The sequence below is a fragment of the Numida meleagris genome, chromosome 5, assembly GCF_002078875.1.
Source record: "Numida meleagris isolate 19003 breed g44 Domestic line chromosome 5, NumMel1.0, whole genome shotgun sequence".
Lineage (NCBI taxonomy): Eukaryota > Metazoa > Chordata > Aves > Galliformes > Numididae > Numida > Numida meleagris.
The window spans coordinates 9,775,537-9,801,796 of NC_034413.1; the positions used below are offsets into that span (position 1 = coordinate 9,775,537).

The following is a 26,260-nucleotide window of genomic DNA, read 5'->3' on the forward strand; positions in this document are numbered from 1 at the left end:
CCCCAAAATTCAGAATAAATCGTCTTTAAAAAAAAACAAACAACCACCATGATCTTCCAGGAAGTCACCTAAATTTCTCTTTCTGTGGACACAGAGCTGGTGCCATGAAACACGTAACAATAAAAGTTCACAGTTCTGGAGAAAACAGGACTCTTCCATTTAGTGAACAAGATGGTGAGGCCAAATATTTCTCCAGTTTCAACAGGGCAACGCAAAAACACAGCTACAAACAGGGAGCAGCACGTAAAAGAGAACAAAGAGCAGAAAGGCGAGAGGCTGGAGCTCAGAGCCCAGTAACAGACACAAGCAAACAAATGGAATGAAAACACGATGACAAAACCTGGAAAATGATCCATATGTGCAGTTAACCCCATTCCCGTTGACCTACAGATTTCTTGAGACAGACAGATTTGTGACCACCTTCCGTCAGTGACATGCCTCTAATGGAACGGACATTAAAATGACCTTCAAGTGACAACTCATCACAGGATAACCGTGACAAATGCAGCCAGATAGTCATCTCCACCTTGTGTGCAGACACAAGATGACATACTGTAATACGCTTGTGTCAAAAGCAGGAAAATGCTGGATGGTCTTTTTAATGGGTTTGTCCGTAGCAAAAGGACCCATCAGAGATGTAATTTGCAGAGGGAGGACTTGGCAGAACGAGCCATGTGCGTGCATGGATGTGTGTGCTGCCTTAGGAGAGCACATCTGATTCTGTTTCACCGGGAAAGGCCTTGTGTTCTTGTAAAATTAAGTAGGGAATAGATTTAGGGCTTCTCTTATACTCCAAACGTAAAAGTAGGCCAGAAAACAATAGCATACAAAAAGAAAACCATAAAAAGAATCTCACTCAATTTTGCAAACATAAAAGGGAAATGTGATTCCATGCCCACATTGCTGCATTACTCGGGGTGAAAATAATCTGGTAGGTAGACATCTAGGGCCCGTAAACCTTGCTCTATGGATTCTCTTAAAGTTAAGTAGTGTGAGGGACCATCTCGGCTTTCAAAATATGAGAGACCTGACCTTACAGAAGTCCAGGTGAATGTCATCAGTTGCCCTTACGTTGTCCACAGATGCCACCACACCACCATAGAAGGCCGTCAGATTGGTCAGGCACGATCTGCCCTTGGTGAAGTCATGATAAACTACATTTTCCCCCAGTATCTGCAGCTGATACCAGACTCCTCCAAGTCCACAATGCTACAAAAGGTGGGAGATACTCGCCCTGTTGCAGGCAAACAAACATTTCAATCACATTTAATCCAACCATAGACACATGACAGTTTTATACCAACTAGGAGAATAGAGCAACTCCTGAACTTCAGTATTTCTCAGGTGTGATATTTCTTTCCCCAGCGGCCATTTACAAGAAACAAGAATAACAGGAAGGAAGAGGTGCTGAGACAGCTAAAGAAAAAGGCTATTAGATAAGTAATTCCCACTGGAATTCAGTTGCTCAGCACCAGGGCTGCCAGTGGTCAACACTTTCAAGTAGACTAATAGTGAATAAATTAAGCTAGGCTTGCTAGAGCTGAGGATTCCTCTTCTTCATCACTACCCCAAACTCCTGTCATCCAGAGGTTATATGGACCCCAAACAAATCTGAGCAGCACATTCTTCTTCCAAAACCCTTGGGCCCTATTAATTAACCTAGCACTCAATTCAGTCTGTGACAGACTCCCGTTCCTTCCAGGTCACCTCCCAGAAGGAAGAACAGATGTACTGAGCCACTGTATTACATACACACAAGTGAAAATAGATTTAACAACAGCAACCTGATTTGGACATAATAAACAAATTAAGAATAATTAAAAAGAAAAAAAAAAGAAAAAAGCACACAAAACAAACAGAAATAGTTCAGCCATGGAAAGATTATTTCTCTACTCAAGTGTATGCGTTGTGCCTCTTACAGGGGATGACACATTTTAAGAAGAGCAGGGAAAACACCAGAATATTTAAACACAGGCAATTCATCATAATGCATAACTCGACAGCAGAATCGCTCAAGACCTTCTCATCACAGGATCAAAGGGCACAAGAAGAACAAAGTGTCAGCTAAAGTGATACGAATGACCAAGATGGAAGAACACAACTCATTTCAGATACAGAAATGTTTAATGGCGTTAAAGTGCTACTTTAATGGGGACCATATGCTAACATTTAAACACAATTCCACTGCACTGCTAAATATGGTTGTTTTTATTTTATTTTTTTATTTTACCTTTTTGCCCAACCCTACCTAAAACAATAAAATAAAGTCTAAAGGACTGAAATTAACAACCCATTCAAATCAGCAATAAGTTATGAATTTTATAAAGCATTTTTTCCTCTTTTTTTTTCTTAGTAATGAGGGGTAGTTAAATTACTGAAGGATATACAAAGTTTCAAACAATGCCATAGGTGAGAACTCTATTAAGGTTTTTAAAACTTGGAAAATGAAATAATCCTGGCCATTAAAAAGACAAAAAATAAAAAAGCAAAGCCCTCAAAGTGCAGGTTAGAATGCTCGTCTCTGAGAAAATTAGAAAACATTCGCTAGAACAGCTCTTAACAGCACCTGCACAGGTATGATGGCAAGGCCCTTGGGAACAGGACGTGCAGTCAAAAACATTACATTAATGTGAGAGACGTGCTGAGCTTAACTAGGTTAACTACTGGACTGGAACTTCAAAAGTCAGCAAAGGGAATGATTCTAAAAAGAAATCTGAAGAAACCCTCACCAAATCTGGCCTTCTGCAGCTAGCACAGCCTCCATCCACTGCGTGCATGGCAAAAAGCATCTTTGCATTTCATTGGGTCAAGTGCTTCATCAAAACAGAGATCTTTTCATGGCATAAATTCATATAAAAGACATCTAAGGTTTTGTATGGACAAGCTCTAAAAAGACGCATCAGACTTGGGGTGTTTTCTCTCCCAACACATTTACAAATGTTTATCAAAAAATCTCGTCAAATAAAAAGGTCATAGTGGCTCAGTATCTGGGCATGACTTTCTGGCATATCACCTCTTCTATGTGCTGGTTTCTTTCTGTCCTCAGCTGGCTGTGCGCCGGCGTATGGGCATGCATCTACCGGGAGATCTGCTGTTGGTGTCACAGCCTGAGGCATGACACAGCCCATGAAGTGCTGGTAGATTACAAGTGTGTACCCCTTGCTTTAGCCACGCATCAGAGGTACTTACTTTTTAAATGATGTCCAACAGAAAGCTGAGCTGAATGGTATTCTTTCCTGAACATCTCTTTGCTGCCCCTCTCTCTGGGCACAGAATGAGACCTTAATCATTACTGTTGATGTTGTTATCCCTAGGCTACTTATGTCTTCAAAGATTTCCTAGTACATTACAACAGCATTGGATTGTGATAAATTGCAGGACATGGTCCTTTTAGGACCACAAAAGCTCTTCAGAAGGGCCTAAATTAGGTTGTTCAACCTGAATGCAACGTACAAAATTCTGACATTTCTCAGATCTCATGACAGAAAGAGAGGGATGAGTCTCTAGTATCCTCTTTCAAACAAATAAATTCAAAACAAAGTGTTTTGTCACTAAGGTCTATATCCAGGTCCCACAGAAACAAATGGTTATCACTGACTTCAATGGGACTACGGTTTGGTCTAACTTTTTGCCAGCAGGAATTGGAATTGGTAACATGACCAAATGAACATGTGGGTTTCTTCCTTTACCCAAAAGGTTTTATTTACAGGTCTCTCCAGGACTAGCTGTCAATATGTCATTTCTGAAAGAGGATACTTGCATCTAGGACCCAGTTTGATCACCCCAGTGAAATCATTCACCCTGCACTGTCATCTCACTTGGTTCTAGGAAGCAAACGAGAGCTTGACACTGGCGCTGGAGTAACCCTCATCACTCCCAATACTCTGCAAGCTGCTGTGATCATCAATGTCACTGATGCTGGTTGTGCTGATATTGTCCACTTCTCCATGGGAGAACTCTGTGCTTTCAACATCCACTTCAATCTCTTCTAAAAAAAGGAAATGAGAGAAACACACACAGATTAGCACCGCAAACGCAACTGCTCCCTTCCGGCCAGCAAGCTGCCAGGACTCTCTCAGAGATGAGGCAGCAGTCTTGCAGGAAGACTTTCAATGATCTTCCTTGAAGTGGGATAGGCTATGGACATGATTTACAAAAAGATCAGCTACCAGCCTGGAGTTTTTCTTAGGGAGTTTGCAAAGGGAGTTGACTCCTCAAGCATGCAGACCACATTACCAGCACAGGTGGGCCACCCCATGCACTGAACTTGTTATTCTGCCTCTGTTCTTTGGAACTGCATTACCCCAGTGTTGGAAACAAAAATAAATGGATAAAACAGAGGACAAGAGAGAAAACAGAGCATGAAGTTACCCTTGCACCATGCTACTTGCTTGGCATCACTTTCTGAAAGCTGGGATCACAAATAGAAGGCATTACCACGAGGATTTGGGTTATTTTCAGATGGGGGAACTAAAAGCTTAAATCTCTTTTTTAAGAAGGAATTAGAAAGCAGTAATCTAGTCAACCAGGCATCTTGGTTTCCACAGCATTTAAAAAATTTCCAATTTTTTTTTTCCCCCCAAACTGCAGATTCAAACACACTACACAGGATGCTTGACTCTGTCAGTAAATATCGACATATCTGTTGTGCTTACCTAGGATCCACATCTGGGATGTTTCAAAGAAGAAAATTATCTGAATTCATTTAGCTATTCAGATCATCCCTATCCGGTTTTAATTGAGATGAACTGTATAGGAAGCTTGGAAAAGAAAGGGAAGTGGTGGTAGAATGATTCCTGGAATTTTAAGAGTCAATTTGCTTAGTTCTGTTTGTGCTTGGTTACGCCATGGTAGGCCCAAAAACAGGAAATACACTGGAGAGAATGAGAAGTTAGACGCTGCCTTGCGGCATGCCTTTTTGATGCCAAGACATACAAAAAAAAAAAACCACAATGGATATTTCATCTTTGACAACAAGTATTTGGCTACCATCTTGTGACCACAGCCATTTATGTTTTTGTAAGTAATGCTTTCACGTTTTGGAGAGCTCTTCAGAGAACAGGTCACTTTAAATGCCACAGAAATCTGTATGAGTTGACAAAAGCAACGCTCCTTCCAAACTTAATTGAAACTCATGCAACAGACAAAACTTTTCATGTATGCTATAGAATTAAAGAATCCTTAGAGTTTGAAGGGACCTTTAAAGGTCATCTGGTCCAACTCCCCTGCAATGAACAGGGACATTCACAGCTTGATCAGGTTGCTCAGAGCCCTGTCCAGCCTGACCTTGAGTGTCTCCAGGGATAGGCTTCCACCACACTTCCAGGCAATCTGTTCCAGTGCCTCAGCACCCTTCACTGTAAAAGACTTTTTCCTTATATCCAATCTAAATCTCCCCTCTTTTAGTTTGGAACCATTTCCCCTTGTCCTATCACCATAGACTCTTCCTAAAGAGTCTGTCCCCTTCTTTCCTGTAGCTCCCCTTTAGATACTGAAAGGCTGCTATCAGGTCACCTCAGAGCCTTCTCGTCTGCAGGCTGAACAGCCCCAGCTCTCTCAGCCTGTCCTCGCAGGAGAGCATATACGTGCGTTTGCATGTATGTATATACATGTGTGACCAAAACCAGTAGCCTAAATACCAAAGGTCACAGAGAAGGGCATAGCTGAGAGACAAGAAATGGATCTGTCTCGTGCTCCCTCTTCTCAGAGCCCTGGAGATTCACCACCAGTTCAGAGACACCCACCTCGCTCAGAGTCCGAACGATCAGAGGAAATGGTAGATCCAATGCTGTCCATTCGTATTCGCTCTATCTCCTGAGGACCCTGTAGTTGTTCCAGTCTTCTCTTTAGAAATCTTTGTTCTCGCTCCAGGTTCTCAAGCTGGTGCTGGCTTCTCCTCTCGACCTCTTCAAGTTTCTGACATGATCAAATGCATCTCAGTAACAAGCTTCATCCTTTTCTCTTTCCCTCCTGCCTCCACTGCCCAGACACCTGCTTAAGACATTCCCAGATCCCAGAAGGATTTAAGCTGCAAAAGAGCACTGAAAGGAGCTGCCTTCCAGGTTCCAGAAGCCTCTCTTGGCAGTTTTCATGCTATCTCTTCACAACTTTCCCAGTTTCCAAACCCTGATAAATCATATACATTGGTATCAAAAGGCTTTGAACACAGAGTCTCTCTGAATGAAACTAATGGAAGCGTAGCAGTTTGTGGGTCATTCCACATGGGTTCAGCCACCTGCATTACCAAGTATGTCCACAAAGGGGCCTCAATTCCCTTAACCAAACCAATCTACTATTTATTACATTTCACTGTAACATACAAACGTGCCCTGGGAGCTCTGCATTCCTTGCTGCATGGTTTAGTAGGATTTCTCAGAAACAGTTTTCTATTTAGCAAGCGATTTACATAACCTACTACAGATTTCTTTGATCACAGCTGGGAAATCTACCAGGGCACTGTTCTTTGTTTCCTACGACAAGCACATTGCATAAGGAGGAGTCATTTCAGGCTAACCCCGTCCCTCCAGCAGTGCTTTTTCTCCTTCACCACCCATCCTCCCTCCCACTATCCTGAACCATGACAAAGGATTTCAGCTTTTTCCAGATACTAACAATGTTTTATTTTCTTTTCATGCTTCACTCTGCCAGAAGTGAAACTAGAAAAGTACTGGGCTAGCTGGCTGCTTCACGTATGAAACTTCAGTAAGCCAACCCTGTCTCACACTCTTGGGGTTTTGTGCTAATGCTTCAGCAATGGAAACTTACTAGCACATCAGAAAAAAAACAAGTAGCACTTCCCATCAAAGTGGAGTTATTCAGCAGTAGGCATGTTTCTCGTATAAGTGCTTCTGTTGTGAATGACTGATCACAATACAGAACAAGACCCTTAGTCTCCAAATCAAACATCTTCATAGTTAACAGAGTTCATTATGGACTCTTCAACCAACGTGGCTTGTAGTAATGGAAAACGATTAAACAAGGGGGCAATGCTTATTTAATACATCTATATATTAAACAAAGGTGCTAGTCTCCTTCAACACAAAAACATCTCTCAGCAGCACGAGTGAGCAACTGAATTGCACTTCTAGTCAGCACAGGTGGAAAGAAGCTGGGAAAAGCAGCCCTTACCTTGATATGTGCTTTGGCTTTGTTCAGCAGCCCAAGCGTTGTGTGCCTGGTGCAGTCTGGTCCTAGTGGTATCAGAACTTTTAAGCGTTCTAGACACAGGCGGAGGTGAGCTCGGCTACAAGGGGAGAAGAGGACCAGAGTTAGCTTTCAGAAATGCAATGTCATTTCCTTCTCTGCTTCCATTCTGTGAGCAACGTTTCATGTTTCCTTCTCTTCGTACATCACAAGATTCCCTACAGGTGCCAGGACGGACTGCCACTAAGCTATTTACACTGCAAACAACAGCTGCTCACCAATACTTGCACGATGGCTAACCTCTGACAGACACTGTTTATTTTCTTGCTGTCTGAACTGATAATCTGATTCAGTGGATGAACTTTGTGCAGACACAAGGCACAATTGGTGCCAATATCTTGGGGGTTGCATTTCCCTCGGCTACTTGCTGTTGTGCTGAGAACTTTGTGAGAGCACTTTCGAATGACTACTACCACAGCACACTTGTGCATTGTCAGTTCAGGGTCAGTTCAGGGACATTTGCTACGAACCAATCCAAGCAACATTTCTAACATTTCTTTGCACAAAATCTGAAAGAGCAAAGAACAAAACCGGTTAGCCTAACATACCCAAACAAACCCTGCTGGCAATTAAATGGCCTGTGCACTGCACTGGGCCCAAGACTAAAAGGCTGCTGGGGTGCAAGGTCAGCGGGAACAAGAGAGCCTGAACCCTTCCTCTGGGCAGCCTGCTGACCTTGGATCACATCTCCAAAGAGAGTCTCAAGCACAACAGCATCGCTGATGGTTTGAGCCATTTTCTGCAGAATGTGAAACGCGGGGAAAATGGTTTGGGCAGCAGTGGCAAAGCACATCATCCTCAGGCTGCACAGGAAAAGCGACCCTGCTGATCCTCCTCTGTATCACGTATGCAGGAACAAACAACAGATTTATGGAAAACTATCAAGCGTGGGTTGCCTTTTTTTCCCCCCTTCCCTCTCTCAGACATTAATGATTTATGTCTAAACTTGTCATCTCAATCAATAACACAATGACATCAGCTTCACCATTCACATGCAAGAAACACCGGTGCAAAAGAGTCCTGAAAGCTTATCCCAACCCCTGCTCATACACAAAGAAACCGAATCTTAGCCTGATCCATCTCAATACAGGGAGAAAAAAAAATAAAGAGCACGGACAGTTCATTTCCATTTGTTTTTCAAATTCACTATTGCTCCCAGTTTGAAAGGGGTGGGGGAGAAGAGTCTGTAATCAGGCAATTATGTCAGTGACAAGCAAGGATGATTAAGGGTGGAAGGGTCAGGGGTTTTGCTGATGAACTGTCAGCGCAGAGGAGTGTTTGCTAGCAGTGCCGTAGCTGTGAGCTCCTCAGTATTTCTATTATAAATCTCTTTACAAAGGGTCCAGCATTCTGTCTCAAGAACAGCCGCAGGGCTGCATATGACCAGCAAGGGCCTTGAAGAACATGAGTTTTTCATTAAACATTAACAACAAGGAGGGCGAGGGTGTCATAATCAGAAAAATCAAACAACAACAAAAAAATATCACATCAATCTCATCTCTTCCTTCCTTAGACTGCTCTAGGGCAAACTCTACTAACTCTACTAACATTAAGCACATATGGCTAACGTGAGTTTTACTTTCTGGTTTTTAGCTACCTAGAAGCTCATCTTCAACATACAGGCTGATCAACAGGAGCTGTGTGCACCCACTACAGGTGCTTTGCCCAGTGTGGCCAGCAATGGACTAGCAGTGCTGGTTCACACTGGCACTTGCCATCCCAAGGGACACCGGGCACTGACTGCTGGCAGGCAGAGTGGGACTGAGGAGCAGGGCCAGCTCCACTTCATAGGGTACAATAGGAAATAAGTTTGGGAAATCAACATCCGACCAGTTTTAGGTGTATCGTGGTGCACTCCTGAATGCAAAGGGAAATGCACAGTGAATTTATAATCTGAATCCAAGCACCCGAGGGTAGAGGGAAGGCCCTGCACCAGGAACTGTGATTCTGGGAACAGAGATCAGCACTGGGTAAGAATGAGTACAGACAGGACTGCCTAGACAAAGTTAGACGGACGGCACTGTGACCTGCTGTGTCAAAAGCTGGGTTATTCTGTACACTTGGCAAAATCAACCTTGTCAAGCATCCGAAAGCTGTGTGCAAAAATCCAACCATGTAATGAGAGAACAGATGCTGAAACTCCAACTGGCCTGGTCTTGCTTTTGCCCCAGGACTGTGGCAGATCACAGAAAGCAGCAGCACCCTGCAAACAGGAGCTGAAAACTGAGCTCCAGGGCCTTCACACAGAGCCATCACGTGAGCATGTTGCTTTCTGGGGCTCAAAAGCATCAGAGCAAACTTAGCAGAGCCTGTTCCAGAGTGAGAGCAACCACAAGCCTATTAATCTTCCTTATCAAGTCATGTAGCCGTACCTGGGCAGCCGTAATCCCAGCGTCAGGCCACAGTAGGAATGCCTTTTCTACCTGCGTACCTGGTCTCCTACTACATGGCTTTGACCACGCTGCAGGCTCTCACACTCAATGAAAATGCTGGCATTGTGCAGGCTCCAGACAGAGCCTGCCGGCTTTCCATGTAAACCACTGGGTTATGCCAATATTTGATGCATCTGCCAATATCTGGAAAAACAAGTCTAAATGCCCATATTGTTATGTAACAGAGAAACAACTCAGGCTGGGCACAGAGGGCTGCTGCCTCTCACTGCCCTGATCTTGGGAAGGGAGAGGAGGACAGAAGAAGTTCCAGTTCCAGTTCCTCAACCAGCGGGAACCGACCCACAATGAGCCATGGGGGGCTGCTGGTGGGAAAGAGGGTACCGGCCTCTGAAACAGCAGCTCTGTCACTGTATGCCAGGCACGTGCTGCTCTCCCCTTTCCACCTTGTGCTGTGTGACAGCTTCTGACTGTATATGAAGTATCTAATTCCAGCAGCCCCCTCAGTTCTCCTCCAGCCTGAGCCCCCAGCCTCTCCCAGAGGAGCCTAGCCCTTGCTCCACATTGCCCCTGCTTGCACTTGGCTTTGCTTGGCTGCAGAGGGCTGTAATTTCACAGCCTGCTCTCCTCTCTGGCTCCCAATGACATCATCCCTTCTGATTATATAAGGTACTGGGAGGAAACCTTTATTTCTGCATGCTTTTTGCTCACAGATTCAGCTGTCTCACTGCACAACCCGCATCCAATTCCCACTGCGGGAACCGGGCTCCCCATTGCCTGAATCAAAACTGCAGTGCAGGAAGTGGTTTGGGTGCAAATACGTAAACAAACAAATAAATAAATAATCCCCATTTCATTCCCCCTATTCTGCCAGGAACATTTCTGAGGGGTAGCAGTAGGACTCAACCTCTGTACCACAGCCTCCTCTGTGCCTGGGGATTGGCTAGCCCCTGGCCCAGAGAGCTGGGGACACGGCTACAAGCCTCGTACTTGCTGGCCACAGAGGGGCTGGGAGCCCACCTGCCTTTGGTGCCTGAGGAGCCCTTTTAGGGACAGCACTGCTCCTTGTGGCATGTTCCCTGCTGAGCTCAGCTTCTCTGCTTGGGTTGTCTCTCTCTAGACTGCACCAGTGACAGCACAGCCATTGGGTTCAAGGAGACCAGCCCAGGCTAACTGCAGCCAGATCTACCAAGAGATCTCAGTTCTAGTCAGACTTGGGCAAGTCCCTGAATGTGAGCATCTGTGGAGAGACTGCAGCTGTTCTGCTGGTACAGGCTGTTTTTTTTTTCTTTCCATCTTCTACCATTGGCAGAAGCAATGGAAACTGAGAGAGAAGAAAGTTTTTCTGCCTAGAAGTCATTAAACCACGTGCGTGCTCAGCTCTGAAGCAGCACTTTAAGGGACTCAGCACTACCCTGCAGCCAGGCGCTGCTGATAGACTGTGCTGAATCAAGGCTGGAACATCTGCAGAACACACACACACGTGCACATGTGCACTCACACAGACACTGCCCATCTTCAGAAGATCAAGCCTCCCTCCCAGCAGGAAATGACCAACAGCATTTCAGAACGCTGAATTCCAGTTTCTGTATGTTGAAAGAAACAGCATCTGAGGGAAAAGGAAGCGCTTCAGATATTTCTGTACTATGCCTGCAGGTCTATAGGGTCTGAATTCAACAATCAATTTCAGCTTGTCCTCAACGTTAGGGATACCGAAGCTCAAGCCCCACTGAAGCTGGATCAGACACCTGATCTCCAAGAGAAGTTTCTACACATATTAAAAAAATAAACAATACAAAACAAAACAAAACCCAAGAAGCACCAAAAACATCAGCAGAAGGAAGATTCTAACGTGCAGAAGAATACGGTCATCCTTCCCCTGTGCTCTCTTCCTCTTCACCTTTTCAAAGTCGAGTCCAATTTAACCCTGAAATTAGAAACCACCAACTTTGTTTGGATTTCAGAGCTAATAGAAGGCTTAAAAAATTCAGGAGGAACGCTGGTTAAAGAAAGCAATTCCTGGAGCGACGCAAGTGACCCCACATCAATAATTCATTGGACTAGAACGATTTTGAGATAAAAGTAATGAGAAACACATGCAGAAACCACGGGGCAGGGAAAATGGGGGAAAACACGGTTTCCTCCCATAAGCGATTCACAGGTCAGAGACTCGCTCATCTGTAAAGCCATTACACGACGACGGGTTTTGCCTTGCACTTGTCTCTAATCCACCCCCTGTCCGCAGAAGGATCTGACCCCTGGCTTTACGTCTCCGGAGAAGGAAGAGGAGATGCTGCCAAGTGCCTGAATCAGAAACTGAAAGCCAGGCGGGCGCTGGGGCAGAAGCCTGCGCTGCTGCAGAGCGTTATGTAAGCGCTGCGAGCGGCGCGCTCCCCCCAGCCTGCAACAGCACGCACCGCTCGCTGCGCAGGGCAGCACCGCCGGGCGCACGCTGGGAAGGAAATCTGGTGCACAACGGCGCGGTTAAAGCCCATCTCCTCCACCCGCACTCGGCAATCATTCATTCTTTCGGATTTTCGATCAGGTCTCTTTTCATGGTTATTCATGTTTTGCTGTTCACTCCAAGCCGAACGCAACGCTCGCTCACTCGCCGCTGTTCCCAGCCGATTTCTACCCGCGGCTCCCCGGCGTATAGGAGCATTTGTATTGCAAATGTTAATAAATTGCATCATGAGAAAGTAATTGGGGGGGGAAAAAAAAAGCCTCCAGACACTTTTTTTTTTTTTTAAGCCTATCATTTGGAAGAAACAAAGAAACGAAACTTGAGGAATGACAGTAAAAAGCCTTGACAACACATTGTAAACAGGGATTTAAGGGAACGAAAACATTCTGCAGGCAGGATGTTCAGCCTGATCTTAACCAGCTCAGATCTGTGTGCAAATGCAGAGAATTAACACGCATCTAGCTGTGCTCTCAAGCCAAGGGAGGGCAAAAAACAAACCGCAAATTAAGAGACCTGTAATTAACAGCAGTAATAACAACAGCAGTAATAAAACCAACAAATACACTGGGGCAATGTAGCTCTGCCACGTAACACGCTGCCCGACAGGCAGGTAACTGGTGGTGCAAATCTTGAAGCTTTTCTCTTTGAACTGGAGGGCTGAAATACAGATTATTTATTTAAATTAATACAATAATAAAGAAGAGAACACCTGTAATCCCACAACTCCCAAAACTAGGATGCTTAAAGGGCCGGCAAAAGAGAAGTACTGAATTCTTGTGCTCACAGTGATAAAAGTGATGCTGAGACAGTATCCTTTTGGAGGGTGCCTCCTCCAAAATGAGCTCTCGGCTGTTCGCTTGCTGACTGCTCATCCTTCCCTAACCCCTCTGATCTTCAGAGGCACCGATGAGACAGGCTACAACTCTAGTAAAAGATCAAATATAGCAGCCTGCACTTTGCAATGAGAAGGTGATGAAGGCAGCAGAGGTGGCCATCTGCCCAACGGAGGAACTGAGGTAAGCAGTGCCCGGCATTTTCTCTCACCCCTTCATTTTCAGCCAGCCCGAGCACCACGCTCTCAGCACCTCTTCATCAGTTTCTCCTCTCCCCTCCCAGCTCCCCTACAGCCTTCCTTTACGAGGCAATGAAATTTGGACAGTTGTTAAGAGACATCAAATAGCAACAGATGCTCTGGAGTAGAGTCTATTACAATTTATCAAAGCTAATCTCCTCCTAAAATTATATATTGAGGGTCTATTATTATTGATCTTGGCCATTACCCACAAAGTATTTTTAATCCCCATTGAATCTAATTAACTGAACTTCAGCCTCATGTAGCACAACACACAGCACTGCCAGCTAAATCCCTGTCGGGCTCAGCTGTGCTTGCAACTGTCCTAAACCCTACAGTCACCACAGACTGTAAATGCTCCACGTCCCATTCACTTTCTGACCTATTTGCTGCCAGTACGGTCACATCCAGGAATCTCTCACACGAGATCACTTGGCACCAACTTTCTGATTGCGCTCATTCCCAATGCTGCAAGTATCACAGTTCCGCTACCTGGCAATAAGATATGGTCACAGCCCTGCATTTGTCTACTGGGGAACACGCAAAGCAAGCCTTAAACATCAACGTGCAGCCCAGTCCAGTTAATTATAAATAGTCTGGTCTAATAAATCTCTGGCTTTCTTAAAAGGCAGTTAAAAATAGAGCCCTGCTCTTTAAATAGCCAACGGTGTCCTGTGCCCCCGTTCTCACTAATACTGGTATAATCACCGCTGGGGACACGCAGCGTGCTCCCGCCTGGTGTCACTGCTCCGAGCAGAGCTCCACGCCACCAGCGCCCACAGAGCAGCTGTGCTGGCCAGCAGCAGCCTCACTGCAGAGGAGGCAGTAACCTGCTTTGCTGCGACCTGCGGATTTTCAGCTTTACCGCTAGAATTAGGTCAGCAGCAAAGATAGCCGAGATTTTCCAAACTCGCCTGCTATTCTTGATGATTCCGTTTGGAGGTTTCCTGGCTAAGCACCACGCCTGTGCAAAGGATTGCCGAGGTATTTCGGGCTCCAGCAGGGTTTCTGCAGTCAGTTGGTGGGAACTGGAAACGCTCGCCCCCTGAATCCCCAACTGCCTCCTCCAACGCCACACACCGAGCTCTCCTGGTGGGACCTACCTTGCCTCGCAGGTATGGTATGCTTGAAGGCACGCTGCTTGCATCAGGGTGGGAAGAACCTGAGATACCAGCCAGAGAGCAGCCCCATTCCTACCCTAGACCTCTCACAGCTCCAACACAAAAGCCTCTTGGGGTCCACAGCGGCAAAGGCACTGACAGACCTCAAATCACAGCCTGTTTCTTCGTAACACAGAGAAGACCCCAGACTTTGGGGCCTACTAAATTAATTCAGGCTTTACGCTAATGACACCACTGCAGCTGGTGTCACTAGCTGCAAGAAGCAAGCACTTGTTGTTAGACGTACAGCTGTCCATTGGTCACAGAGCAAAGGATGCTGCCAGCTTACTATTTGGAAAAACACTTTTCCTCTTTTCAAAATAATGAGCAGGGAACATGCCAATATCAAGAATACATTCTGTGTGGTGCCAGTTGTTATTAAGACAAGACAAAGTTTTTTTCCAGCCCATGCATTTCTTTTCTTTTTCCTCACCTTATTGTAGAAAAAATCTTAATTTTTAACAAAAAAATCATTCCAAGAATGTAACTGCGTGGAATATTTGTGTACACAAAACCTTTTACACCCGAAGGGAAGCATGTGCTGCTCATCTAATACCACTCTGCACTGTCAGAAATATTTAAGGAGTCATCAAACGGCTGCTGTACCTCTCAGGTACAGAGTGCATGCATCTGGAACAGAGGAAGCAGTGCATGTAATTTAACCTTGTAAAATTATTGTAAATTTAACCTCAGACTTCCCAGGGAAAAGGAATTAGCAGCCAAGGTCATTATAGGATGTGCGGTTGGACAAAAGCACTGTAAGTAAGAAGGAGAACGTAAGAGACCCTAGCACTATTCTTTCTATTGCATATATATTTTTGCACACAAACAACGGTATTTCAGCAGCCTAGGAGAGAGCTAGCATGAAGCTTGGCACAGCTGTAATTTAAGTTAACTCCACATGCTGCTCAGCAGGAGAACCTGAATGGAGAAGGGCGGCTCCCAGCAGTATTGCAGCAGGTGGGCTGCGTGCTGATCTCGCACGTACTGAGTACCAGGAAAGAAAGGAGCTTCTGAGAAGTGGTATCAGAGAGCACAGAACACACCTTGCTTCTGCTCAAGCAGGGTAATGTGCTAACTCAAACTCACCTGTCAACGCAGTTCTTCCAACAAGGAGCAGGGTTTATCAGCAGAAAATTATATCTATTGCTATCACTATCTGAAAATTATATTTACCACTACAAAATTATAACAATGTAAACTTCAGAAGAAAAAGCAAAACCAAACTAAACCTGCACCCCGCCCTTTCCCTTTACTACCTGACACCTTCCTTGCATTTTCTCTCTCTTCTCTGGGCATGTGCGAAAGCAAAAGAGATGGAGGACTGCTCAAACCTCAGACAAGGAAGAAGCACAAATCCGGCCACTTGAAAACTATTTCTTTGGGCAAGAAGTAAAGCAGAATACATCCGTAAGAAATGAAAATTGCTCCAATGTTTTTTCAGCTCAACTATAGAACTCCTAATGCTTCCAATAGCTCAGAAAGCCATTCTATTACATGCAGGACATTCTTCCTAGTGAACTCCTGGTCAGCCGGAGAAGATCAACAAGACCCCTGCCTTGGTCAGCAGTGCCACAAATGGCTATAACTATTATTCCCCCAATCCAAGAACAGCTGCAGATGAGTAAACTAACATTTGTGGGAGGATTACTGCCTGACACTTGCTCACTCTGCGTTCTCCCAGCAGGAAAAGTCAGGATACCACCTGGGAACAAACCAAACACTGAAAGGTTTGTGGTTTGTTTTGGAAAGGAAAAAGGGAACAAAATAAAAAAAAAAAAAAAAAAGAGGAGGAAGAACACCCAGTCCTCTGGTGCTGGGGGAACTGGTTTCCATTTGCTCAACTACCAGGCCAAGATTATAAAAACAGCCACACAAGCTCACATAAAAATACCTGCAAAGGCACTGCATTATCACTGCAATCCCACCCCTCCTTCCTTGTTGTTTTGTAGAGCTTAAGACCTTCACAGGGCTTCACAAATTTATGCATTAATTAGTGCTCCATAGTCAGATATTTCCTAAGTGTTGTCCCATCCTGAGATCGCTCCTTGTTTGTTTCAAAAATCACCAGTGTTAAAAATAATAATAATTAAAAACAACAACAACAAAGAAAACCAAAAACAACTAACAGGATTTTCTATCAACCATTCACCTGGGAAGAGGCAGCAGCGGGCTTCAGCATCAGGAGAAGCAAAAGGCATCTCAAGAAGCACATACTGTTCACTCTGCCCAGTGCTGCACTAGCCAGGAGCCTGCAGAACCCGCACGCATTCTCAGGAAGGGCAAAGCAGCAGCAAAAAGGGGCTGACATTTCAGTCCTCCCCACGTCCAGGGAAGGAAGGGCTTTGCAGCAGGCAAGATGTTGAAGTGAGAGTTGGGAGAGGTGTGCTCAGCCAGCCAGCATGACCTCAGGTAAATCCCTCAAGGAACTGAAGCACAGGCCGCACATCCACAGAATGGAGCTAAGCCTAATTCCTTCACCGGGCACTGCTGAGCTAAATCCACTCTTGTTTTTCAGGTGCTCACATAGCTTAGCAATGACACTGGCATTCAGAGACAGCAGGACACTTTGGAAGCTAATTCATTCAGCTCTCTCTGCTAATTAGCAACGCTCAGAGCACAAGATAGCCATGTTTTTCAGAATGAGTCAATAACCCCTCAATGCTTCTCCCCAGACATGCAGCAAAAAGTCTCTTACAGCTGTCCCAAGGAATTCCTAAGAGGGAATTTCAACAGAGTTCAAACCAACCAAGTCTGAACCAGGACTATGAGGTGAAGGTTATACTGCTGACTTTGCAACCAACCAGTCAGAGAGCTTTTTATTTCTTTATAGCATTTAGTTTCTCATGTCCCACTGTTAATCTGACATGCCCAGATTGTGACTTAGGCCCCATAAAATAAATATATCAGAGTGGTTCAGACATCACGTGATCATAAAAAAAAAAAAAACAGTCCCTTCCTGTGTTTTAAATACCAACGTTGCACTGTCTCATGTCAGTGTCCGTGGTGGGGAGAGAAGACACCTCACTCCTGGGTTTTGGGATTTAAGAGTCATAGAATACCACAATTGCATTGAAGGAACTCCAAGGGATGCTCATGCCTCCAGAGGGCCTTAGCATGCTTTTCTCAAGCACAGCACCACACAAATTTCTCTTCTCCCTCCTTAGCAACCTCTTCACTGAAATACATCCCCATATGTGTTTCTCCTAATGAACACCAAGCCTGTAAGCTGCTTTTCCAAGCCAACAAAAGTTTAAAAGAGGTCATGCCATGCAGAACAGTATCCACATTTTTTCTTAGAGGGTCATATTACATAGAATATGCAGTGGGGACAAAGCGTTCTCAAGCGGTTTCCCACTTCTTTTGGCATTGAAGTTGCTCGTCTGGGTAGATGAAGTGGCAAACACGTGTACTGGGAAAAGGGAAGAGGGATGTTGGTGTTTTTTCCACATTCCCTTGCCTCAACCAGAATTCCTCAGCATACTTCTTAGGGTCTAACATTTATTCTCGCTGTGAAAACTGATAACTACATTCAGCATCCAGGACTCTCCCCTTCTAACACAGAGGCACTCAACTTTGGGTGTTTTTCATTCCTAGGACAATGCTGAAAACATTTTCTTCATTAGATGTTAGGAAAGGCCTTCCAGTTGTACCAGCAGCTGATTGATGCAATTGGGCTTCCCTAGGCAGTCTTGCTGTCAGAAGCTTTTAGTACCATGTTAGATAAGCATCTGTCAGGTAAGGGTTTAGATGGAGCTTATCCTCCTCTGGAGCACCAGATGAACTGTGCAGGCCTCAGCCCCATCTCTGACAATTTCATCTGCCGTGAAATGCTGTGTAAATAGGAAGCGTGCAGCTTCCTGCCTTCTTTTGGGCATAGGTCTGAGCAAACTGCAGAGGCACTGTGCTGAGTCTCTGCAAAGCAAAGGGGAATTTTGTCTCTCTGAGATACAACCCTGGTGAGAGAGCAAGACCTACTCTGCAATGGCAGCTCCTGCTGCTGTGTGCAGCTGGGAAGGGGGAGCGATGCCACGTGTATGCAAATAGGCAGCCAGAGGGAAAGGGAGAACCAGGAGGCATCTGCAAGGCAAAGTTTCCACCACCACTATGCATCAAATCCCTGCCCTACAGGTTGGTAAGTATAGGACAGGAGAAAGCAAACACCAAGAGGCTCTGTAGATGCTGTGATAGCACCGTGTCTTGTAATTTTCCAGATCAGGTTTGGCTGAGGAAGAATCAGCCAAAGAGAAACGTGCGCTACAGCAGGTAGCAGGAGACAGGAGGGAGGTGCCAGGAAGCAGAAGTCACAGCAAGCAGCGGGTCACCAGCACAAACAAGCGTCCCAAGCTAGATGAGAAACAGGAGGAAGCAGGGGAACTTCAAGGATGCAGGCAGCATAGTCTCAGCTGCCACTGCTCTCACTCTTCCTTGCCTAGTACAGTTCTTATTGTACAGGGAAGAGCAAAGACCACTCAGCCAATGGGAGAAACCAGCTACGCCGCAGCTACCCCTGCTAGCTTCTCTGCATGCAGTTCAGCAGCTGCAAACAGGCAAAAGACCAGCCAGCTCTGAGGAGTGCCAGGATTCAGGCTATGAGAACACTGGAAACAAACACAGATCAAAGGGAAAAACCACGCTGTATACACAGCTGGGGCTCTGCCTTCCCCTTTTAAAAAGAAATGGGCACATAGATTTTAACTGCAAGCTCTTTGTGTGTCCTTGCACGTAAACTGTGTGCATCTGTGCAAGCGTGAGTACTCACCCCGCATTTGGCCTCCTGACATTACTGAAGTGTAGCTAATGAATGGCATCCTCTGAGCTGTATGGAAGATTCCCACACAGCTGGGCAAACTGTGTCTGGGCAATGCACAGCTCAACCTGCCCCGAGGAGCAAGGCCAAGTAGGTGGGAATTACAGACAGGGAAGATACAAAACAACCTCTTTTTAACCTCTAATTTCTCCTACGCAGCTCCCCTTCTCAGAATAACTCATTGGAAGAATTTCCCCAAGTTTCCAGAAGGAATAGAACCCTTCCCATCTAAAAAATGAACTTTGGTCTTGAGAATTTACAGTGAATTACCCAAAGTGTTCAACAGGTTCTGCCTTCAGGTAGCATTGGAAAGTCCCTCCTGAGAGAATAAGGTGCAGGACACACCACCCAGAACCTCCAAGGTCACAGAGAGCCCAAGCAATCCCTCCTGCATAATCCAGCTTTGAGTAGAAAGAGAGAAGGAATGCAGTGCTGCTGCAGATGAAGTGTTGGCAGCTGTCTGCACTCAGGTCCTAAGACACTCTGGGCTGACCAGACTCTTCTTGGCCGGGGTCTGTCACAACATCCTCAGGGCTCATCTCACTTCTGAGCCCTCCTGCTCTGTTCCTTTTCTCTTCTGGGCTGCTCAGAGGGAAGTCTACCCATACACAAGCACCAAAATAGATTCTGACATCACTCTTGTCCACATACTCCCCTGATAGGTACGTGTTTTTGCTAGCCTTTACTCTTGTAAAAAGACATTTGCCTTTCCTCTAAAAATACATCCACTTATTCACATGCAGAGTGGCACCCATCAATGCCCCCCCTTTGTTGTAGTATCGTGCTCTGTCCTAGACAGCAAGGCATTCAGTGTAGGAGCCCATGGCACTCCTCTCTAAATGACCATGCACAGCCACAGCTCTGTAGGGACACGCAGAGGGAGCAACGTGTACCCAAGCGAAGGAGCAAGTATTTATTTGAAAGTCATTAAGAGCTGTGCTTCTAAATGATTCAGATGCTTTTAGATATTCCACCCTAGCTCAGCAACCAGTCGCCCCAGAGATAGCAGGCCGCACTTCACTTTATAAGCATGACTAAGTTTTGTGCAGCTGTTTACTACCTGCCATGATAAAACCGCACCCTTATCACATGCGGCGTTATCAGCTCGGACCACACACGAACTCACTGATACTACTGGCGTACGCTGTTGAAGTAACACTGCATTTCAAGCTCAAGTCCTATTTCCAGTGGAAGTCTCAGTGTATGAGCTTTTTGTATCAAATTCTGCTGTGCCTCCACCTTTCCCTCAGCCCCACAAGGGCAGAATTTCTTCTGTAGCCAGTTACAAGATTGCTATGCAAGCACTCCATTCCCTTTCCTGCCTCAAGTTCTACAACCCCCATTTGTGAGATCTTCCATTCATGACAATCCCTTCTTCATCTTGCAAACTCTGGTTCTCAAACTCCTAGGCAAAATGTAAGTGCAAAAGGCACCTGTCTGCCGCAGAAGCTTTTCATTTTTCACCAAGTCATGAATGCTGTTTTCTGAACACATTCTCAAAGGTAAATAATCAACATGCAAGAGGGACAGAAAATCTTATTACAAAGCTAATGGAAAGCGATGCTTAAGCAGCAGTGTATACATAAAGGGTACCCTCAAAAGACAGCCATTAATTTTTGTAATGGCCTATCGAGCAGAAGACCTGACTCATGCCACCATGCTGGGATCCAGCAAATCCTCAGCATTGCTCCAGACTCTGAGGAATCCCAAACCTTTCTATGAGATTGTCTGCATCTGACAGATTAAATGCTACCTTTATAAAAGGGGAATACTCTCATGTTGCACAGGCACAGCAAGGATTTACCAAAGAGCAAGCACAAAGAGTGCTAGATAGAGATGACTGGTATTTCTACACAAATTCAAACACTCCAGACACACAGGGAGGTGGGTTATGACTCCCTTGGGTCTCCATGGAGTCTCCCCATCACTGTGTTCTGACACAGCCCCAGCTTGGCCCTGTCTGTATTATCCAGTGGTTTCATGGGAGAGGAATTCCTGACCCTTGGTTGCATGCTGCCCATTTAATTGTTTTATGGTTGTCACATGCGCTCCTTGGGAGGAAACCTGCCTGGACTGTTTGCCCACAGCTATGCAAACTGCTCAGCACTGTTCGCAGCCAGGCAACAACCACAGCAACTGCCAGGCAAAGCCCCTGGCTTTCATTTCCCAGACAAGGCTGGGAAAGTTTGTTATACACCTGCTTCCTAATCAAGGGCCTAGATCATAACTGCACAGAGCTCTGCCGCTCCCCTGCAACAGCGAAAGTACTTCACTTTGTGCCACTCTGCTCCTTCCAAATGGGAGGAGGCACAAGGGCAGCCAGACAGCATCACTCAGCACATCCCAGCCCTGGGCAGAAGGAGCAGAGGCAGGTGCCCGACTCTTTCCCTCCTCTTGCTGAGATATCACAAAAGGATACAGATTCTCAATGCTAATGTAATATCCACAAAGGAGAATGAGAAAGTTTCCTACGTCCATTTCCTATTCCACACTGAGTTTTCCTTCGGTTATCACCAGGCTGCATGGGATATGTTGCTACAGTACCCTCAATACATGTATCAGAAACAGATATAGATTAACACACACACACAGCTGTGGGCAACTCTAGCTTCTGCCCCAAGAGTACAAAGTCCTGAAACTTGCAGTTAACACGTAATCTGTCTCAAAAATTGTACTCCTATTACTTCACCTTCTAAAAGACAGAAAGTCCCCAAGTGGTATTCACTAGTAATGCTTTCAGGCCCACGAGCAGTGTTAGTCACTTGAACAAGACAAGTTGTCGCATCAGAATTTCTGGCTCTCGGCACTGCAACAAATAGCCCCCCAGAAAAAAAAAAAGAGTTAAAAAAAACACAACAAACCTACGAAGTCTCCAGAGGCACATTTGGGAGAGATATGGCAAGTACAGTGCCCTGATGTGACGGAGAACTGAGTTAAGAAAGCTGAATGCTTGACTTACTACTTAAGACCAGACTCTCGTCTGGTTCAAGCTCAGTGGTTACAGGCTGGATTTGGCTGGTCTTTATTTTTTGAGGACATCCATAAACAAACAGAAACAGAGTTGGTTCAGCCTGAAAAAAAAACAACCCAGCAACTGTGGCAACAGCCCCAAGTAAAATTTGAAGGACGTGTATTTGGGAAGAGATTCAAGAACCAAGGCTGGCAATGACAGACTCCAAATTAGGTATCGTCTGAGTACAGCTAACTGCTTTCATTACACATCCACAGAAGTGACCAGACTCCCTTCTGAACCTCTGAAACAGTACAAAGCCCGTAAAGCACCACTTGATTCCTCTTCTATTCACTGCTCTGGAAACCATAGGTACAGGACGCTGAACGCCAGAACTCAGTCAGTAAGCAGGGAGGCCTTGCCATAAGAGCATACTTCTTCTAAGAGTGGGGTCTCCATTCTGGGAAACAAAAGGACAAATAAATTCTCAGCATCAAACTATTATAGCCAAGGCCAAACAAACTGCCCTAACATTCCTTTCTGTACTCTGGGAGGAAAACACATCAGAAAGTGTCCCTGAAACACATCTTAGTTGAGACAGGTTTTTGTGATATTGTTTTCTGAGAACTGGTATATGACAGTGATTTTATTGTTCAACGTGGCTGAAACAGTTTGCTTTGAGATAGTTTATTCAAAATAGTAGTATTGTTCTTTTTCCTCTTCCTCCTCCATCTGCTATTGGATTCATAGGGGTAGTGGAAAGATCTGGGAGCAGAAAGGAAGCCATGTAAGCATGGACTCCTCAATGCATCACTTTGAATTAAAAAAAAAAACACAAATAAGCAAGCATATAAATACTGAAACTTGAAATTCTAATACGAACGGCGCTGAAGAACTTCCAACAAAATGAAGATTGCTTTGTTTCCTTTGAATTTTGGCATGGAAGCCAACTTTCCCTTTTCAGCAGCTTTACTCAGTTCAAGATGTTCTGCTGCGCAGCGAATGCGAAACAAAGCCTTTGCAGAGTTTTGACTCTATGTGAATTGAAACACTGCTTTTGCACAAGGGGACTCTTCTCATGAAGAAGCGTGGGGGGTCAAAGAGATCAGATCCCAGTATCACAGCATCTGACTGCTGAGTTCCTGGAGCAACACAGAGAAGTAACAGCACCGTAGCAAAAGGCAAACTGACACTAAACAACCATGACTGCACCTGAATGTATGCAGGATGAACACCTCTCTGATAACCTTCCTCCACAGACTACATGCTTCCCTTTCTGCAGGTTTAGCAAAAATGGGCATGGCAATGTAAGTTAATCAAATTCCCTAAGAGGGTGAAGCATCTTTCAGCTCATTGAAAATTGTTGGTCCCAGCTGAAAATGAACGCATCTGTCATCCAAACAGCAGTCTAAGACAACTAGCTACCTCCAGCTCTTGTTCCATGCTGGCCACAGAGACAGCAGGGCTTAGCCACAGTTCCCACAACAGAGCAAGTTGGATTGTAGCACACTCCGACCTTCGCATGTGTCAAAAAAAAAGATGCATGCTCAGCTGCATTGGCCATGGTTTGACTGCAGGGAACATCACAGGTTCCAAGCGTTACAAATGAGGAAAATAATATGTACCATTGATGTATGCTAACATGAAAACAAAGACCACTCCAGAGAACAAATGAAATTTACTGGATTAGTTTCTTGTTCCAGCTCTCCTGGATAAATAGCAGGGAATTCAACACCACTTTGATTAGTTACTTCAAGACAAACACTGATCAGATTGCCTTGGCAAGCATATATAGCACAACAAAAGCACAATCATCCATGTTTACTCAGAGCAGCAAGGATTCACTACGCTTTCGTTTCCCTTCCCTCCATCTTCCAGACTAGACAGCACATCTGCACTATTTAATACCCAAACTATTTAAATGCAGCAGTGCACTATGTCCTGTAGTTAAATGCTTTCCCCTCCCTCTTGCTAATACAGACACATTCTGCAAGCCCCTGTTCTGCGTAAAGAGAATCAGATTGTGCAATTGCTGGGAGCCTCAGAAAGCCCCACGTTTCAGTGCAAACTGACCCAGGTCATGGTTTTCTCCTCAACATTCAGTAGGGTTTTTCCTTTATCTCATTTGGGTTAAGCAACTTAGCTTAACTGTCAGCCCCACATGAGAGACCACCTGGAGAAACGCTCTGCATTTAACTGTCTGTCTCACGTTTAAAATGGCAATGCACGGGGAAATCACAGAAGGGAGATCCAGATAAGGGTCAGAAAGTCTAAAAACTACAGTACTTGATCGTTGCTGCACGTGTCTTCTTTGCTTTGTTTCTGTTTCTCAAAAGACTTTGGAAAGGATCTTACAGCACTTTACTCCATGCTTGCTCACTAAGTTTACAACACTTCAACTTGGCTTAGAAGTAGATCTTCACTTCGCTCTTTTTTTGTTTTAAATGAGTTACCTTTTGCAGAGACAAAATCTGTGATATCTCCAGAAAATTCTGATTTCAGTGGTTGTCCCAGTGTCTCTTTCCCTCCTCGGGTCTATCTTTCAAGCTACATTATTGTTACCAGAAGCAAAATCTGCCCTAATAACCTGCTCCTCGCCCAGTTACTCAGCTTTGTTTCTCCTCTTTCTGCTGTATTACAATGCAATCATCACTAAAACAAATAGGTCAATCTAGAATATATAGAAAGACTTACAAAAAACACAGTAGTCTGCTCAATAGCTTTATAAACATCTCTCATTCCACCAGGAGATGCAACTTGTCTGTCAGGCATCCCCACGTTGGTCTACCAGAACTGCCACTTCACAGAAGAGCAAAAAAGCCATCTCAGTGCTGCATACCTCGTCTTCACACCACACTGACCACATCCTTCCAGAACTGGCTCGTGTCTGAAATGTTCACAAACAGCAGCTCATTCTGCTATAAGACATATGCACATGCAAATTAACTTAAGCCTGAAGTTTGTTTTTTATACCTTTATGAGAAAATATTACACTACCAGAGTTTGTATTTCACTCGCTTGCTTTACTGTGTTTTCTTTCAGAAAATGATGGGGTTTTGCTTAGGAATCAGTTTTTGGTAGGCATGTTAAAATATTAAGAAGTATTGTTTCAGTTACGCCTTGCAGGATATGAGAAGCAGAATTCCGGCTTCTTGCTTAAATGCAAGCAATGACTCATCCTGGGCAGAGAGAAGCTGTAACGCATACCCACTAAACAAAAAACACAATTTTCCAACATGAGGATTAATGACAGATAATAACTATTAATTAACGTTAATCTTTTATAAATCAAACAAAACCCCTTATATAAACGTCACTGCAATCTCTTCAGACAAAAAAAAAAGAAAGAAAAACAAAACCCAACAAGATATCAAAGCAGGGAGAGAAGCCGCTTCAGTATTACAGTCAGCATTCGGTACCAAATCAAGCACCTCCTCAGCAGGACCACTCCAGTGCTTATGAAGCATTTCCATTCTTAAGGGGCAGCTTAAGACATTGCTTTAGTTTTTGAAAATGTATTTTCAGTTACTTTTGAACACCAGGAGGTACAAGATTCTTAGACCTGACGCACTGAAACTTCACAGCTCTGCAGTATTGAGTCCAAGTTAAAATTGCTTATTCAGAAAGGAGGCAGAGAGCATTTGGGTTTTGTACTAGTCTTTTGCTACTGCGTGAAAGAAACTAATTGCTGAAGGGGTTAAAACACAACTTAACTGAATAGAAGGCGGCCGCTGTTCGCAGACAGGAGGGGGAAAAAAACAGAGTCAGAGACCTAATAGTGGACAATTTTGAAAATTACAGTGTGTCAATAATGGAGATAACAGTGAGATTCAAAAGGAATAATCTCAAATAATAGGGAAAATGAGCACCTGCCAGCTACAAAGCCATTAGCATCAGGGCTTTTATCTTTGCCACAGTTAAGTCTGGAGACACTGACAAACTTTAGAATGCTGCAAATAAAACATAGTGAAAAATCTAACTGAGAGGCAATCTCAGTGACTGAGAAAACACTGCCATGGAGTTTGAAAATAAATGTTTCTAGCACGAAACTCACTGCCCAATTGTTGATAATAAACACTGCAAACCCAACACAGCTACCCTGAGGTCTGGCTGAGTTTGCAGATGCTACAGCCTGATCAGCTGCACACATCTGCATTAAGAGATCTCACCCACAGAGTCTGAAGCTTCACTGCCTGCCCCACAACCCTGAG

At 44.8% G+C, this 26,260-nt stretch overlaps 1 protein-coding gene across 3 annotated transcripts in view; it reads right to left on the reverse strand.

Moving 5' to 3' along the window:
• MXI1 (MAX interactor 1, dimerization protein) overlaps positions 1,866–26,260 on the reverse strand; it is a 51,245-nt gene continuing 26,850 nt past the window's right edge. For all 3 annotated transcript variants that reach the window (XM_021397973.1, XM_021397974.1, XM_021397972.1), the window contains 3 exons: positions 7,129–7,243; positions 5,745–5,916; positions 1,866–3,988 (listed from right to left, as the gene is read on the reverse strand). In XM_021397973.1, coding sequence (XP_021253648.1) covers positions 3,825–3,988; positions 5,745–5,916; positions 7,129–7,243 — 451 coding nt within the window. In that variant the 3' untranslated portion in view covers positions 1,866–3,824. The remainder of the gene's footprint in view (positions 3,989–5,744; positions 5,917–7,128; positions 7,244–26,260) is intronic.